Source organism: Arachis ipaensis, chromosome B04 (genome assembly GCF_000816755.2).
Source record: "Arachis ipaensis cultivar K30076 chromosome B04, Araip1.1, whole genome shotgun sequence".
In the NCBI taxonomy this organism is placed as follows: Eukaryota; Viridiplantae; Streptophyta; class Magnoliopsida; order Fabales; family Fabaceae; genus Arachis; species Arachis ipaensis.
The window spans coordinates 26,628,360-26,646,634 of record NC_029788.2 but is presented as its reverse complement, the minus strand read 5'-3'; the positions used below and the strand labels follow the sequence as shown (position 1 = coordinate 26,646,634).

The window sequence follows — 18,275 nt, the reverse complement described above, 5'->3', positions numbered from 1 at the left end:
GTAAAGACTTGTATTTTAAGTTTTAACCATGGTTCTGAAAACCAGATCGAACCAGCTGGTCGAACCAGTCTGATCAGGAATCTGGTGCCTTTACGGTTCGGTTGAAATAGAAAACTGCAATAATAAAACCGTTATTGGACCGCTAAATTGACTAGGAATTAGCCGGTCAGTTCAAACCGGGACCCCTGGCCGGTTTGCATAAAGTGACACTGATTTTGAAAGAAAAAAAAAAAGGAAAACGGTGAGCTAAAAATCATGGTTTTGAAAATTGGATCGAACCGGTAAAGAAAACTGTCCGGTCCACTGTCAAAAACCGCCAAATGTAAAATCGCTCAGAAATTGTTGAACCGGTCGGTTGGACCGGACCAAGAACCGGCCGGTTCTTGATAAACTACTTTTCGTTGCTTTAGAGTAAACCCACGCGGCGCGAGTCAGTCACCCACCCCCTTGCCCCAACACCCCCTCCTTCGTGAATCAGTGAATGAGACTCAGCATCAGAAGCAAACAAAGCCTTAGCTTCTTCAAAAATCAAAACCCAAACCAAATCCCTAGCTCCTTCAACGGTTCCGCCGCTGCCGGCCGTGGTTGTCGACGCCTCCGCGGCCTCCTCCTTCCCCCTGTTCAAACCCAGACCCTCTCTTGTAGCTCGGCACATCGTCCATGCTGCGGTGGCTTCTCTGTTTGAGGCTTCGAGCTCCTCGCCGTTGTGTCGCCGTCGTCTCGCTGTTGTCTCTTCGTCGTCCCGCTCGCCGTCGAAGGTAAGTAGCACTGCTTACAGGGTTTTCACTTTTTTTCCCTTTTATGCTCTCGAGTGTTGAGTCTGTTTTGAATGTCTGATACGATTTTTATCATTTTTGAAGGTTAGTGGCAGCTGCTGTTTATCGTTTGAGAGCTTCTGTTTATCGTTTTTGAAATTTTGTTGATAGATTTTTGATTGGGTTTATCGTTTGAGAGCTGTTGTTTATCGATTTTTGAATTTTTGTTGATAGATTTTTTATTGGGTTTGTCGTTTGAGAGCTTTTGTTTATCGATTTTGAATTTTTGTTGATAGATTTTTGATTGGGTGATTATTTGTTGCTGTTTTTTAATTTCTGTTGCTGATTGTTCTTGTTTTCTGGCTCTGTTCAGTCTATTGTGCCGTTGGTAATGGTGTTTTTGATTGTGTTTATGAGAGCTGCTCTTCTTTACTGTGGTGTTGCCTTATTGTTGATGGGGTTTGTCATAAAATGTTGATTAAGGATTATGACCGAGGGTGTTGAAGAGTGCAGAAAGGGAAGCGACAATTGTTGAGAATCTGATCGAACACGGGATAGAAGTTTTGCACCATGTCAAACTTATAATTTTCATTTTTGGGTGTTATTAAGATTTCTCCTTAACCGTCTCTGTGAACCTTGATTATCTCATGTTGTATTGTGGATTTCATGATTGAGCATATTGATTCATCAATCCATAGGTAAGCCTTTTTTTTTAATGTAAAGTCAAATAGTCAATAAAAAGTTTCTGTATATTTTTCATAAGCTTAACTTGCCATTTGGATAGTAGAACTGGAATTGCAATATAGAGTTTCAATTTCTATTCTGATTCATTGAAATCAGAATTTTTTAATTTTTTGTATCATTGAAAATCTAGACGATGACTTGTAATTCTATGTTTAATTTTAGGGTAAAAAACGTATTTAAGCCAAGGCAAGAAATGTTTAACGTAAATACGCCAAACTGAAAATCGTTTCAGCAATAAGCCGGAAGCTATTTTTATGTAATTCGAACCAGGGTGGTTCGAACTACGAACCTTAGTAATTCGAACCAGGGTGGTTCGAATTAGGTGGAGAGGATCTTTGAATGTAATTCGAACCTATGTGGTTCGAACTTCTACCTAAATTTTCTTCATAAATCGAACCAGGTTGGTTCGAACCTTGACTGCACATAGTTCGAACATGGGAGGTTCGAATTATAGAGAGAGTCCGGCCTGAGTAAATCGAACCGGGCTGGTTTGAATTACACTAACCATAATTCGAACCGGTTAGTGGGAGAGAGACCTCTAACCGTTCTAAGCGTGAGTTGGTCTCATTAGATGGAGTAAGATGGCTAGTGAGGAGAGTTTTGTTGTTCTGGTTCACCACAGAGGATCCATTAAGAGGAAAACTCGTTTCGGAGTGAAGTTCACAGATAAGGATCCTCTCTGTATTGTCGTGAATCCAACGACAAGCTATGATGACCTTGTTAGATCTGTGCTGATGAAACTTGGCCTGGAAGGTGCGAAGCGGGTTAAGAAGTTTTTCTATCGCATTCCAGTCACGATACTGCACGATACGGTGAAGTATGATTGTCTCACGATTGGTAGTGATGAGGACCTGCAAGTCATGTTTCTTTGTCGGAGGCAGTTTCCGGAGGTGAGGACACCAGAATTGCTCGCAAAGCTGATTGATGTGGTATCCAGCTCAAGGGGTTCCAACCGGAATACCACCAATGTAGCTACGGCAGCTGGTTCCAGTTCCAGGGCTGCCGTGGCTTCTTCCTCCGTCCCAGTGTACGAGCCAGCGGTCCAACTTGTCGCCTCCCCGTCTTTTGCTGTTGATCTGAATGACGGCGTAGGCGACGAGGTAGGATCCTTTTATATTCTGCCGAACGCTTTAGAGGGCGTTCCACCGGTTGGCGTCGGAGACGGAGTCTTGGGTGATGCAGATGAGGACGACGTCGAGCCGGATACGATTGAGGATGACAGCGGCGACGAGGTTGGAGCGACTGGTCCTGCATTGGCGGGCGGTGGTTCTAGCTCTAGCACACAGCAGTATCCACCACATTTTTCCTCGTTGGACCTGGACGCCATGAGGCATGAGGGGGTTTTAGGGCACGCTGTTGGATTCGGAGCTAGAGATGCGGAAGGGAGTGCTGGTTTGACAGAGTTCCAGGTTGGTCAGCAATTCCAGGATAAAGACGAGGCCCTGTTAAGTGTGAAGAGTTACAGCATCCGGCGAGGGGTACAGTACAAGGTGCTGGAGTCCGATCACCGCCTGTATGTGGGCAAGTGTTCCGAGTTTGGGAATGGGTGCACATGGTTGATTCGACTGAGTCTCCGGAAGCGCAAGGGGGTTTGGGAGGTCAAACGGTACAACAGACCTCACACTTGCCTGGCCACATGCATCTCGAGTGACCACAGGAGTTTGGATTATCATGTGATTTCAGCGTTCATTATGCCAATGGTTAGGGCTGACGCATCCGTGAGCATATAGGTGCTCCTTAACGCCACGGCAGCGCACTTTGGTTTTAGGCCGACTTACAGGAGGGTATGGATGGCAAAGCAGAAGGCTATTGCCCTCATCTACGGTGACTGGGATGAGTCATACAACGACATACCTAGGTGGGTGTTGGGTGTCCAGCTGACGATGCCTGGAAGTGTTGCGGTCCTCAGGACGAGCCCGGTTCGAGTTGGCGGACAGGTGGACGAGTCTCAAGCGTATTTCCACAGACTTTTCTGGACTTTCCCTCCGTGCATCGAGGCATTCCGTCATTGCAAGCCGCTAGTCAGCATTGACGGCACACATCTGTATGGGAAGTATGGGGAAACGTTGCTCATCGCGATTGCACAGGACGGGAACTCCAACATTCTACCTGTCGCATTCGCACTAGTAGAGGGTGAGAATGAAGAGTCCTGGACATTCTTTCTCTCGCACCTTCGACAGCACGTGACCCCGCAGCCCGGTCTGCTGGTTATATCGGACAGGCACAACGGCATCAAGGCTGCGCTTGAGGCCCCTGACGGAGGTTGGTTACCGCCCTCTGCGTACCGTGCATTCTGCATACGACACGTAGCGGCTAATTTTGCCCTTACCTTCAAGGGCAAAGATGCTAGGAGGCTTCTAGTGAATGCGGCGTATGCGAAGACCGATGTTGAATTCGATTATTGGTTTGATATTCTGCAGTCTGAAGACCCGGCGATCTGCGAGTGGGCGAACCGGATTGATTACTCCTTGTGGACTCAGCATCGTGATGAGGGTTGGAGATTCGGTCACATGACGACGAACATCTCCGAATGTGTGAACTCAATCCTCAAGGGGGTCAGAAATCTCCCTGTAGCATCCCTGGTGAAGGCAACATATTGTAGGCTTGCGGAACTCTTTGTTCGCAAGGGGAGAGAGGCTGAGGCCCAGATGGGAACCGGACAACAATTCAGTCAGCATTTGGTGAAGTGTATTGAGGCCAACTTGAAGACGGCCAGGTGCTTCACGGTGACGTTGTATGACCGGGATAACTCCGAGTTCACCGTAGCAGAGACCACTTCGACTGGTTCTTTTTCCTTGGGTACCTACAGAGTATCGCTTGCATCGCGGACATGTGACTGCGGGTACTTCCAGGCGCTTCATTTCCCGTGTCAGCACGCACTTGCATGCTGTGCCTACTCACGGGTCACCTGGACCTCTTACGTTCACAGCGTCTATCAGATTAGCTTGGTGTTCAGTGTGTATCGGATGGGATTCACACCGCCGATCCCGGAGGGCTTCTGGCCACCTTACGACGGGCCCACGGTGATTCCGGACCCTGACAGGAGGCGTGCGAGAGAGGGTCGTCCTAGATCCACAAGGATACGGACGAATATGGACGAGGCAGATCCGAATCCGCCAAAGAGGTGCGGCCTATGTCGCCAACCCGGACACACACGACGTTGTTGCCCACAGGTTGGAGGATCGTCTCAGGCAGGACGCCATTAGTGGGCATGTTGTTAGTGTTAGTATTATTTACATTTTAGTTTTCCTGTTAGATGCAATGTTTGAGCACGTATGTAACTGTTTGATCTTTATACATTGTACTTTGATTGTTGCGAGTAGTAATGAATATGTTGTCTTTCATTATGAATACTGCTACAAGTTCCGTCGATGCAAATTTTAATATGCAAAGGTAAACACTAAACTGTTTCATGATTCGATGATTATAAATTGTCAATGTCCCACAACACAAATAACAAATAACATAGGTAAATAGACTACAACATAACAAGAAAAGTACATATCATTATCATACATGATTGAACCATAGGGAACAAAATACATGAAACGTGCATCATCTAAACAGATGCGATCCAGTACCACAGCGACGGGCTACCCGTGCCCTCTGACCTCGGCGGATAAACGGCTCCTCATCCTCGATGTCATCCCCATCCTCCTGCGGGGTAGGCTGTGCAGGTGGCGCAACATGCAGGGGTGCCGCAGCCACCCCTGCGACAGACTGTGATGCAGCGGTGAAGGCGGATGGAGGGGTACCTCCGAGACAGAACTGCTGACCACCGGATGACGATGGAGGCTCGTTCAGATCAACATCTAACGGGGCCTGTGTGCCTGAGGTCTGACCACCACTGCGGGGAGTGACGTCCCCCTGCATGATGGCGGTGATCTCCTCTAGGAAGCGTGGACTCCCGAAGTCCCCAACAAGCGTCTCTGACCCAATAAAGTCTGACCACTGAGATCCCGGGATAACCCAAGGTGTACCCCCCTGCTCAGGCTGGTCATCGGCTGGCACACCAACGAAGTAATGTCCAAGAGGGCCCGATCCAAGTCCAGCGTCACCCGTGTCAGCCCCGTCACCCATCCCTGTACCATACCACTCACCCCCATGACCGCCATCGTGTGTACTAGTACCCGCAGCTACAACAGCCCTTGAACCACCCCCGCCAACGTGCCCATGCTGATCATCGTCGTCGTCCCCACGGTCAGCACGCCCCCTCGCCCTACCTCCCTGGGCTCGTCGTCCGCCTCTAACGGGACCGGCGTCGTGATCATCGTCCATACCATGATCAGGCCACCTAAACTCACGCTGGCTCCGCCGTGTCCCCACACCCATCCTCCTCTCAACCCTACGCCTGTCCGGCACGTCCTCAGGACGATCCATGTCAGGAACTCGCCCCGGACCTCGTTGTGACGCCTCAACTGGAACCGGAACTGCTTTCGGATCCCCCAGCTGCGTGTCCGGAGACAAGAACCTCTTCCCATGCTGACTCCACCACTCAAGGAACTCATGCGACAGTCCGGGGTCAGCAACAACGTCGAACCTCAGCACACTCTCTTGACGAGAGTCCCAGTAGAGATGCCACTTCTGCAAATAAGACGGGAACCACCGATCGCCACCTCTCCCGTCCTTGGACATCAGAAAGTCGATGTTTAGGGCGGGAAGCGGAGGGGGCTGTACCCCTCCAAACTGCGGAAGAACACGATCTATCTGATGCCACTCTATGACAGCAAAGTAGATAAGCGCGGTCACAGAGCGCCACAACGCCATATGCCGAGGCTCCAAAACCTCCGGATGCAAAACCTAAAGTACGTCGGGGCTACTGTACGGCATCCATATAAACTGCACAACACAAGGAAGCCATTCTTGTCAGGGCAACTGTTGGAACCAAATCGAAAAGCTTGCTTATAAAAGGACACTTGTTAACTTGCATACTCACCTCCCTGTCCTGTAACCGGTCTATCCTGAGCCTCCACATCGCCACTCTAGGACCCTTCTCACTCCCGGAAGGGTTGTAACCTGACCATCTGCTACATACACATGTGTTACATCGACTGAAATATGTGTTTAGAGTATGCAATAGACTATTAATGAAATGCAGTGATGTGTGTAAAATTGAAATAGAGAAGGCCGTTTCTAGTACCTCGAGGCCAACGGCCAGCTGAACGTCTCATATCCTGCAGGCCTAAACCGAGGAAAGCGCCAAAAGATCCAAGACTGAAGTAGCTGAAGCGGGCCCGCTAACTTGACGACATGTCTGTTCGCCACTCGGCACATGCACCGGTACAACCAAGCCAGTGCTGCAGAACCCCAGCTGTAGGTACCCAGCTCCTCCAGCCTCGTTACGTACGGAAGCCATCTGATGTGAATCCGGTTCCCGGACTTGTCCGCAAACAGCTGCGTGCCCAACAACATCATGATGTACGCACGGGCATATCGGCGCACAGTCTCCTCATCTGCATCCTCAGGGCACTCGCCAAAAGTCTCCTGAAACCAGCTGCAGTTCACGGCGTACTTCTGAACCTGACTAGGAGGAGGTATAACTCCGAGCAACTCCTGGAACCAGACCTAGGCTGGACGGCCACCCTCGATGTATATATGGAACTCTGACAGGCACCCGCTCACGTAACGGCCGTCCACTGGCAAACCCAGCTGGTATGCCACGTCCTGGAGTGTGATAGTGCACTCTCCGAACGGCATATGAAACGTGTGCGTCTCGGGACGCCATCGCTCCACGAATGCACTGACAAGGGCCTCGTCTAGCCGGAACCATCGGTCGTTCAACCTTGTAAGATGGTATAGACCTGGCATCTGCAAGTACGGAACGTATCTGTCATCAAGTCGCATGCCCTGCTGCCGCCGCATGCTCCTAATGCATCGCTGGGGCTGCGCATGAAATGAACCGCATAGTTAAAACCAGCTTAAACATAAACCGCTTGCATAAACCACTCACAAAAACCGGTAACATCAACCACCAACATAAACCACTAACAGAAACCACCAACATAAACCACTAACATAAACCACTACCCTAAACCACCAACCTAAACCACTAACATAAACCACTAACTTAAACCGCTAACTTAAACCACTAACATAAACCACCAACATAATCCCCTCACATAAACCACCTACATAAACCACTAACATAAACCACCATCTAACCCACATGCAAAACCATTAAGTCACAAATACCGCTAGAATAAAAAATATTTCCGTACTAACCTCGTCGTTGATGACTCCGGCTATATGAGTGACTCTGTCCAAGCGATATAACCGTGCCGGATCGTCCCCCACCAGCAGAGTATTCCGTTCAGGTCTTCCTCGGAGAGAATCTGGGTCGTTTTCTCTGAGATTTGGTGGGATAGGGGGAAGGAATAATAGTTCGAATGAGGGTGATTCGAACTCCTTATATAGCCGAATCACCCCTAATTCGAACCAGCATGGTTCGATTTATGAAGGAGCACGCCAAGGGTAATTCGAACCAGCCTGGTTCGAATTACATACGTTGCACAATTGGCTATAGTTCGAACTAGGTCAGTTCGAATTACTTGGGTTAGTAGTTCGAACCACATTGGTTCGAATTACATTCAAAGCTCCTCTCCACCTAATTCGAACCACCCTGGTTCGAATTACTAAGGTTCGTAGTTCGAACCACCCTGGTTCGAATTACATAAAAATAGCTTCTGGCTTATTGTTGAAACGATTTTCAGTTTGGCGTATTTACGTTACACTATTTTTGGCTTGGCTTATTAGGGTTTTTTACCCTTAATTTTAGTTTTATTAGTATATTTTGATAAGATCATATGGTTTTATTAGTATATTTTAATTTTAAATTTAAAGATATTTTAAGTTTTATATTAGACTATAATTATATTTTAAGATGTTTATTTATAATTTATTTATTATTTTATTCTAAAACGATTTTTTCGGTTGAATTACCAATTGAATTGATTGGACCAATAAACTAATAAACCAATAACCAGAACGGTTTGATGACCACGCATTCGCCCCTTCTCCACTTCTACACAAAACAAAAAGAAAGCTGAAGCCTAAGGGTGAGAAACCCTAGCTTCCCCACCACCGCCGCAAGGGTTGCTGCTGTCCATCGTGCCCAGGCACCACCGTCGCATGGACTGCTGCAAGGATTGCCACCGTTTGTCCGTCGCAGCTTCTTCCTCGAGCTCGGTGTCAGTCCCTGGTGTTCATCTGCTCCGTCGCACTCCTGCCGTCGTCCGTCGCTCTCCTGCCATCGTCCGTCGCTCCCCTGCTGCCGTCTGTCGCACTCAGGCACCGTCTTTGTCTGGTCGTGGTGCTCGAAGTTCCCAACCCACCAATCGCAGCTTCTTCATCGAGCTCGGCGTCTTCGAGTGTGCTCTTCGTTTGCTCAGCTGCAGGACTGCCGCCGTCCGTCGTCATTCTCGTCGTCTGGGCTCCGTCTCCGTCGCACTTTTGCCCCTCTGCTCAGACTGCTTAGAAGTCAGAACGAAGGTTTAGGATTCTGCTACTCATATTGGTTTCTTCGTTTTTGTTTTTTTAATTTTTCATTCTTTGTTCTTCGGTTTAGGATTCTGCTACTCAGATTGGTTTCTTCGGTTTATTTTTTATTTTTCGTTCTTCATTCTTTGTTTTTCGGTTTAGGATTTTGCCAGATTTAATTGTTAAATGATTAGCTCTGCTCAGCAGCAGTGTACTCTGTTTTTTTGCTTTTATTTGTGCTGTGCTGAAAAAATTGTGCTGAAATTTTGATAATCCTTGTTAATTTTAGAAAAGTTTGTTAATCTTTGTTAAAATTGTGCTGAAACCTTATTTAACATTGTGATCTGCCTGCTGAATGCTGAAAATCTTGTTAATATTTGTTCAAATTGTGGTGAGAACTTTGCTGAAACTTAAAAATTTGGCACGTTACTACTGTCTGCTGAATTGGTCAAGTTTGTTCAAACTTAAAACTCTGTTCATTATGATCAACTTTTTGTTAGGGAAGGAATAAATTGGTCAGCTTTGTTTTTAATTCAGTGAAGAAATAGATGAATTGAATCAAGTCAATTAACCAAATGAGTGTGAGTAGATGCCTGAATGAATTTTTCTTGTTTCTTTAGACTATTTTGATAAGTTCAATAGTGATACAAAGACTAACGAGTGTGAAATTGTTAATAATTGAGTAAATGACTGAATAAATTTTGTTTCTTTTGTTATTTGACTTTTGAGTTTGTTGATGGTATGGAGTTTTGAGCTGTTTGTTAGATATAAGTTTAGATTGTGATAAATTTTGATAATTGTTATGTTTTGAGAAGGTTTGGTTCAGTGATTAGGTTGAGCTTAATTGTAGAAGAGGTCTTGCTACTCAGTACAGTATTAACTTATTAAATGATTAGAATTGCGTTTTGTTTGCACGGTGTTGACTTATTGAATGGTATTTCGTGTTTGGAATTGCATTTTGCTTTAGATGGTGATGATTTTCTTATGGAATGACTAAGTTTGTATTAGACTACGAGTATGTATTTGGGTGTTTATTTATAATTTATTTATTATTTTATTATAAAACGGTTTTTCTGGTTAGACCACGGTTGAACCGTTTGAACCAATAAACTAATGAACTAGTGACCAGAGCAGTTCGATGATCGGTCTGGTTTTTAGAACCTTGGTTTTAACACATGATTTTAATTTTATTTATATAATTTTATATTTTTTTAAATTATGATCGGGTTAACCGGGTAAATCAGTAACCTACCGGTTGAACCAGTAACCTGACCGGGTCATATGATCGAATTGATTACCGGTTTGGTTCTGATAACTATGGGTGCAGTTAACTTCATGCGAAATTGATAACTGAGAGCCGTTAGATGACAATTTAGTCAAACCTGTCAAATCATTTAACGACTCTCAGTTATATTAACTTCACATGAAATTAACGGCGCCTGAGTTTCTACCCTAAATACCAAAGAACTTATGTGTTTTTTTGTTTGTTTGTCAAAGTTACACCCTCGACATGACACATAACAATTCAAGCAACTATCATTTATTTTTTTCTTGTTTGGTCAGGAAGCAACTATCATTTGTGTCCAACTATGGCATTGCCTATTTGGAGAGTCCGTCCAAAACTGGCTAGGCTGAGAGAGTTTCATGTTGAGTTCAGTTGCCACTTCACAATCTTCGATTCTGACTGAACACTGTTATTCCCTTCCATGAACATGTTCTACGCTAGAAGACCATTCTCCTCCTCTTCTTCTTCATGCTCCTCAAAGAACCATTCACTCCAAACGTTACTGAAGCGTGGATTCACACCAACCCTGAAATCCATCAACATATTCCTCCTCTCCCTCCTCCGCCACCGCAAGTTCAACCTCATCATCCACCTCTTCACCACTGCCACACTCATCCCCACTAACCCTACCACCCACTCCATCCTCACATGGGCACTCCTCCATTCTAGAAGCTTCCAAGATGCCGAGAATCTCATCTTAACTCACTTCACCCATTCCCATCCTCGCATCTGGGACACACTCATCCGTACCCACCATGACCCTAATAGGGCACTCTTTCTTCTACGCTATTGCCTCCAAAACGGTGCCGTTTTGCCCGCTCCTCTCACTTTCTCTTCTCTTATTCACAGGCTCTCTTCTCAGGGGGACCTAGGCATGGCAATGGAGGCACTGGAGATCATGACAGATCATAGGGTAAGGTACCCTTTTGATGATTTTGTTTGTAGCTCCGTGATTTCTGGGTTTTGTAGGATTGGGAAGCCTGAACTTGCGTTAGGGTTTTATGACAATGCTGTGGGTTCTGGGGCACTGTTGAGGCCCGGCTTGGTTACTTTAACTGCAATTGTTGGTGCACTTGTTAGGTTGGGGAGGCTTGATGAGGTTTGTGGTTTGGTTAGGAGGATGGGATTGGTTTGGATGTTGTTTTGTATAGTGTTTGGGTTTGTGGGTATGTTAAAGGGAACGACTTGGTGGAGGTTTTTCGAAAGATGAGGGAAATGGTGGTGGTGAAGGGTATCGATCATGATCATGTGAGTTATACTATACTCATTGATGGGTTTTCTAAGTTAGGCGATGTGGAGAAGTCATTTGGGATCTTGGCTAAGATGATAAAGGAAGGGAAGAGACCCAATAAGGTCACTTACACTGCAATAATATCTGCTTATTGTAAGAAGGGTAAAGTTGAGGAAGCACGTGGTGTTTTTGAGAGGATAGGTGAGTTGGGAATTGAGTTGGATGAGTTTGTGTATGCAGTTTTGATTGATGGATATTGTCGGATTGGAGATTTTGGTAGTGTCTTTAAGCTATTTGTTGAAATGGAGAAAAGAGGGGTTAGTCCTAGTGTTGTTACGTATAATACCATAATAAATGGTTTGTGCAAGTTCGGGAGGACGTCTGAGGCGGATGAGTTATCGAAAGATGTGGCTGCAGATGTGATTACGTACAGCACGTTGTTGCATGGTTATACTGAAGAAGAGAACACTCTGGGGATTTTGCAGACAAAGAGGCGACTAGAAGAAGCTGGAATCGCCATGGATATCATAATGTGCAATGTGCTGATCAAAGCATTGTTTATGATGGGGGCTTTTGAAGATGTTTATGCTCTTTACAAAGGAATGCCAGAAATGGGCCTGGTTCCGAATTCTGTTACTTATTGCACAATGATTGATCAGTATTGCAAGGTAGGTAGAATTGACGAGGCACTTGTGGTATTTGATGACTTCAGAAAAACATCATTCTCTTCACCTGTATGCTACACTAGTATTATTCATGGACTCTGCAAGAAGGGTATGGTAGAAATGGCCATTGAGGCATTAGCCGAACTCAATGATAAAGGACTGGAGTTAAGTAGATATACATTTAGGATGTTAATGAGGACACTTCTCACTGAAAAGGGTGCAAAAGAGGTTTTAGATTTAGTTTACACAATGGAAGGATTGGGCCAAGACTTATATGAGTCAGTATGTAATGATGCAATCTTTTTATTATGCAGAAGAGGATTTCTTGAGGATGCATATCGCTTGTGCTTGATGATGAGAAAGACAGGTTTATACGTTACAAGAAATTCTTATTATTCTGTTTTAAGAAGCTATCTTAGTAACAGGAATAGGGAGCACATGCTACCCCTATTGAATATCTTTCTAAAAGAATATGGCCTAGTTGATCCAATGATGCGAAGGATACTAGCATGCTACCTATGCTTAAAAGATATCCATAATCCCCTTCAATTTATGGGAAAAACAATCTCTCTTCCTGTCGCCATCTTCAGGATTCTGATAAAGGAAGGTAGAGCTTTAGATGCATATAAGCTTGTGGTAAAGACTCAAGATAGTTTACAAGTCATGTATGCTGATTATGCCATTCTGATTGATGCCTTATGCAAGGGAGGATATCTCAATAAAGCATTGGATCTTTGTGCCTTCGTTGAAAAGAAAGGGATCACTTTGGACATAGTTGTATATAATTCTATAATAAATGGATTGTGCCATGAGGGACGTCTTATTGAAGCATTTCGGCTATTTGATTCATTGGAGAAACTTAATTTGATACCATCTGAAATAACTTATGCCACATTAATTTATGCACTAAGTAGGGAGGGATATCTGGTAGATGCTGAGCATGTTTTCAGTAAAATGGTCCTGAAGGGCTTTCAACCAAAAACACAAGTTTATAATTCACTACTTGAGGGTATTTCAAAGTTTGGTCAATTAGAGAATGCGCTCGAGCTTCTAAACGATTTGGAGACAAAATATATTGAGCCTGACAGCTTGACGGTTAGTGCTGTCATAAATTGCCATTGCCAAAAGGGCAACATGGAAGGAGCACTTCAATTCTATTATAAGTTCAAGAGGAAGGATGTATCACCTGATTTTTTTGGGTTCTTGTACTTGATAAGAGGCTTATGTTCAAAGGGACGGATGGAAGAAGCTAGGAGTGTCTTGAGAGAAATGCTCAAATCGAAGAATATTGAAGAGATAATTAACATAGTTAACAATGAGGTTGATAATGAGTCAATAGGTGGCTTTCTTGCCATTTTGTGTGAGCAAGGAAGTATTCAAGAAGCCCTTGCAGTTCTCAATGAAATTGCAAGCACGCTTTATCCTGTTCTAAGGTTATCTACATATAATCAAGGAGCTCACGCACAGAGGAACATTTCTGAGCTGAACGCTGGTTTACAATCTTCAAGGCGTCTATCCTCCTCTTGTAGAACTGGTTTGGATTTTGGATCTTGTGATGCTAGCGATGAAAGTGATCTTACAATAAATAATGATAGTCATGTGACAAGGTCCCGGCCACTCAATTTCGACTTCTATTATTCCATGATTGCCACACATTGTGCCAAAGGGGAGCTACAGAAAGCTAATCAAGTAGCTAAGGGAATGCTTTCCCACCTAAGTCGAGGAGCTGAACATAAGAAAGAAGAGAGAAAATGAATTCTTTCAATGTGGCAAATTCTCTATTTTTAATGCCAGGAGAGATCACACAGTTGACATCTGCAGGTATATATTTTTCCTCATAATTAAGTTTTCAGTATATATTTATAATCACATTCGTTTCAGGTCAAAGTATTACAGAACATTAGCATACACCTGATAGATTGATTTGACCTTATTACAAGTTCATAACTTCTTAGACAACTTCAGCTTGCCTTGCTCAACTGTTATGTTCACAATTCCCCTTTTTTATTTGATCATCTCGGATTAGCTTTATAGTCCTCGCTACAGTATAAAGTTCTCAAATTTTCATTGTAGCATCAACCAGATAAACAAGAAAATGATTTCCTAGCCCTCTGTCATTCCAGTTTCTTTGACCGCAGAACCAGTCTGAAAAGGACAACAAGGTGCCAATTGGAGTGCAAGGGATCCATATCTGACCTGTAAGATATATAAATGGTAAATACATGCTCAACTTTGATTTAACTTGAGTTATAAACCTTTGCATGTAATTAAGAGCTTCACTACAACGATTGTGTCAATGTATATCTTGAACATACAATTGAACTTTTCTTTTTCTTTTTTTAGTTTTAGATACTTAGGCCAGGAGGATGATGAAATTTAATTTTTATTCTATTTGTTTTTAATTAATATTAGGCAATGCATATACATATTGGTTGGCTAAGATAGTACTTCTATACAAAAACGAGGCAAATTCTTTTGGGTTCTAAATGAACATATAGAGACACAGCTCTTTTGTAGCATTTTTGTGGATTAGGAAGTGTTGTCATTATCAGTATGACATGGGTCCATTCATGTCTTTTGATAACTTGTTTCTCAGGCACCATATGTTTTTGTAGTAAAGGATTTGCACTTAAGAATGCTTAATGTTTTCTTATGACAACAGATAATGGCAGCAGGCACTTGATTACATGCTAATTGCTGCTTTAAGCTTGAAATTAAAAAAAGTCATGCTCTGCATTTGTGGAGATAAAATGTAAGTACTTTTTCTGGAGACAATTTTTTTTATTTTAAAGTGGATTGAGTTGTATTTTCAGTTTGTTCTTTCATTTCCTTACACTTTTTCCCTCCCTGCCTGAACTCCCTATTTAACCAGAGAATGGTTGACTTCAAACAAATGAAATCTACCTTAATCCTAATGCCTTTTGCCCTTCATGGAGGAGTTTTGAATGACAAAGAACCAGAAATGATTTCATTCTTAAATCAGATCTCTTTTTCTTTTTTGGGTATTTAGAGAAAAGAATGAAGTGATTTCATTTATAGATCAGATCAAATTGGGTATTACCTTATTTTTTTCCCCAGATCTTATCATTTTCCTATGTATTTGATTGGAAATCATTTGCTATCTAAATGTTTGAAAAGACTTTTATACCCTTCTTAATTTTGGTTCCATTTTTAGCCCATTCTTTGAGTGGAGGGAATTCCCCTTGTTCCGAAGCTGAAACCCTCTATTTTATATGCAAGATTTAGCTTCTGATTGGGTCAGTGTGAAGCATTGGCTTTCTGCCTTAAGCTCGTGAGGCCATGGGAAATTTCTTTTATTACTTTGTCAAACAGGTATGTTGCCTCAAATCATAAATCTAAGGGAAAGGAAGTCCGGTGCACAGCATTCCACATTATGTTGCCACAGTTAATAGTGTATACTCAGGTTGTTATAATATGTTGTCAAGTTTGAGCTTTTGGTGAAACAGATTATGGTTTGCACTTTTTATTTTGTGTGTTAACATGTTGATATCAGAAGTATGTGATTTGGTTCTTCAGTTTTCTGAATCTTCACTGCCATATTATCTTTTATTCAATTTATTTCAGAAAGAATGTATGCAATATACTTTTAAGGATATGGCGGTTTTTCTTTTTTCTTTTTTTTGGTTGTGGCCATAACTTTTATCTGGAAAAAAACCGTGTTTTTGTTGCTGTAAGCCTGTAAGTATAAGTTCTTGTTACTTTTCACATGGTCACATGCACACGCACAGCATGTAACTTTGTTCTTTGTGATGCCAATAGTTGCTTAGTAATCAATTGTTCTAATTCCCATTGTATTTTTCAACAGTTAATTTTATGTTGCACTTTTGAGAAATAGCATGGCCTTGCTCAGTTGCTGTTGACATCAGTGTAGAAGTATTTGGTTCTGAGCCTGCTCTCATTCAATGCTTAGCAGGAAATTTGGTCGCTTGACTTCCATCAGCCACTAAGCAGTTGACAATCAATTCTTTGAAAGTAAACAATCTGGTTAACAAGGTCATATCCGACGTTGTAACTCTGCTGAGCCAATAAGCCGATAACAGAAGATCGGTTGTCGAGGCCAGTCGCACTGACTGGACCTATAGCCATGCAAAATACGCTGTCTGTGAGCTGTTCAAAGAAGCTTCCTGTGTCCAAAGCCAAGTCTGCACCTTGAGCAAAATGGAATGTAACCACTGGAAATCCAACTAAATCTCTACTCACAACCCCCAAATGGCAATATAGCCAGGGATAAGTTTCGATTATAACTTTCCTAAAGGACCCGCCGAGGATATTCCTAACTTCCTTGTATAGTAAATTTTGCACATCATCAGGTAGGTAGGTGAGCGTAGATCCTGTGTCAATGATGACACCACCCGCGCCATTCTCTTTTATCTCAAAAGTTGCAGGAGCAATGTCAAGCCTCCTTTCTCCTATACTTATGCCTTCCATGGTGATGTAATACATGCCACGAAGAGCTTGAAAATGGGTTGGATAGCCTTCAAGATCTGCTCCTTCGCCTAGGATCAGTTGGTTGTAATTACTACTTTTGTCAGCTAGGCTTCCTATGCAGTAAGAGAATTTATGGCCTATTTGTGATGCCAAAGACATAGGTGCATTGTTTAGTCCTAGTATTCCATTATACCCTGGATCATTATTGTACACAATGTCGCGGCCACACCCGAATTCTATATTTGGTATTTGAATGGAACCTTCGTCAGATGTCTCAAAGACTAACGTTTCATAGGCAAGGGTTCCCGATGCTGAGGAATTGTCTGCGTAAGTGATACTGAATGGCGACCTATCCAAGGGGTGGCAATTGCAGCCTCGAAAGCCGCAAGGTGTCCTGCATAATTGGGTGTAGGTGGAAGACTTTGAAGGGTCAAAAAGTTGACCTAAATGCTGATCACAATTCGAGCAAGGGTTGCACATAATCCAGAAGATTTCGCTGGCAGTGTCCATGACAACTAGCTGTGGGGTGGGAGGTTGGCCTACCGAGATATTTGCCATTATCGTTCTACCAGACGAGGAGGGAGAAAGTTGAGTCCTATGGTCGTTGGCAGCCATAGTTCCTTCAATCCTCGCATGCAAATACGTGACACGTGCAATGGAATGTTGGATGTCGAGTTCGATCCTTTCTTTGGCTGTTTCACTTTGGTTGTAGTGTGGATGGTGAACAGATCTTTGATGAATGAGTTTGGTGACCAATCTTTTAGGCTTTGCAGTTGTAGCATTTGGTAATTTAGCCAAGGATGTGGTTGTTGAAGAATTGGTGCTGATTGATGTTGAGAAACACCAGGTTGAGAAGGTTAGTAACAAAAGAATCAAAGTTTCATGTACAAGTGCCATTCCACCTTCAGTTAATTGAAATGGCTTTTGGCAAGTTGTAGATACAACTTTCTAAGACATGTTAACAATATATATAGTAAGCAAGGATTTTGTCTAATATGTATATGTATAGACATATAATAAGCTTGAGTCATTACTCTATTATCAATTGAAATGGTTGCATTGCAGGTATGATTTGAACAAAAGAAAATTGATGGCAGGTTTGTAAACTAAGAGAGGTTTCAAAAGTGCTGTGCAAATGCATGAATGCTGTGACATTTTGTTTAATACATCCTCTGCTAAACAATTCTGGAGAACAAGGAGCATGTGTTATGGTTTGATGATATTTTTAAGAAGGGAAATGTTTGTATATAGTGACTTCAATTGACATTTGATGATTGCAGTCTAAATAAATGTGGATTTAAGTTGAACATGCATTGAGTGTGATTGTATCTGAAACAAAATGTACACATTTGTTTAGAGCAGTTGATATATGACAAATAAATTAAAAGGTGACATTTTTTTTGTTGTTTTTCCCCCGCCCCCCGGGGGGGGGGGGTGGATTGTAAATAATTACACTTTCTAAAGGCTATAAATATTTTGCATTTATAAAATTTAATTGTTGTCTTAAATAATTGACTATTTAAAAGATTTAGACAATATTAACTATTTTTCCTTTTTAACTGAGAACCTATAAAATATAGAACATTTAATTATCTTATATGGATAGAAGGTTTATTGTCCGATCAACTAATTTGTTATTACCCTCACATTTATAATCAAATATAAATAAA

At 42.9% G+C, this 18,275-nt stretch overlaps 3 protein-coding genes across 3 annotated transcripts; 1 reads left to right on the top strand and 2 right to left on the bottom strand.

The window, feature by feature from the left end:
• LOC107639181 (pentatricopeptide repeat-containing protein At5g57250, mitochondrial-like) lies at positions 421-16,448 on the top strand. Its single transcript, XM_021121034.1, is given in 6 exon segments — positions 421-758; positions 10,539-11,372; positions 11,375-13,977; positions 14,230-14,370; positions 14,819-15,489; positions 15,983-16,448. Coding segments are annotated over 2 exon segments (3,228 nt in total). The 5' UTR covers positions 421-758; positions 10,539-10,681; the 3' UTR covers positions 13,912-13,977; positions 14,230-14,370; positions 14,819-15,489; positions 15,983-16,448.
• On the bottom strand, positions 6,300-8,605 carry LOC107636285 (protein MAIN-LIKE 1-like). The gene is made up of 6 exons (XM_016339805.1): positions 8,564-8,605; positions 7,245-7,307; positions 7,108-7,163; positions 6,640-7,023; positions 6,436-6,523; positions 6,300-6,338 (listed from the first exon to the last, which is right to left on the bottom strand). The coding sequence occupies exons 1-6, from the start codon at positions 8,603-8,605 to the stop codon at positions 6,300-6,302; spliced, it is 672 nt and encodes a 223-aa protein (XP_016195291.1).
• LOC107639183 (aspartic proteinase CDR1) lies at positions 15,792-18,014 on the bottom strand. Its single transcript, XM_016342629.2, has one exon. It carries the CDS (start codon positions 17,500-17,502, stop codon positions 16,114-16,116), a length of 1,389 nt encoding a protein of 462 aa, XP_016198115.1. The 5' UTR covers positions 17,503-18,014; the 3' UTR covers positions 15,792-16,113.

What these genes read in the sequence shown, in the direction of transcription:
- LOC107639183 (XM_016342629.2), bottom strand. Translation starts at nt 17,502, where the DNA reads ATGGCACTTGTACATGAAACTTTGATTCTTTTGTTACTAACCTTCTCA.
- LOC107636285 (XM_016339805.1), bottom strand. Translation starts at nt 8,605, where the DNA reads ATGGACAGCAGCAACCCTTGCGGCGGTGGTGGGGAAGCTAGG. An exon ending in AGCTGGCCGTTGGCCTCGAG is followed by an intron (nt 6,524 to 6,639) that starts GTACTAGAAACG and finishes TGTATGTAGCAG; the next exon opens with ATGGTCAGGTTACAACCCTT. An exon ending in ACCGGTTACAGGACAGGGAG is followed by an intron (nt 6,339 to 6,435) that starts GTGAGTATGCAA and finishes TGTGTTGTGCAG; the next exon opens with TTTATATGGATGCCGTACAG.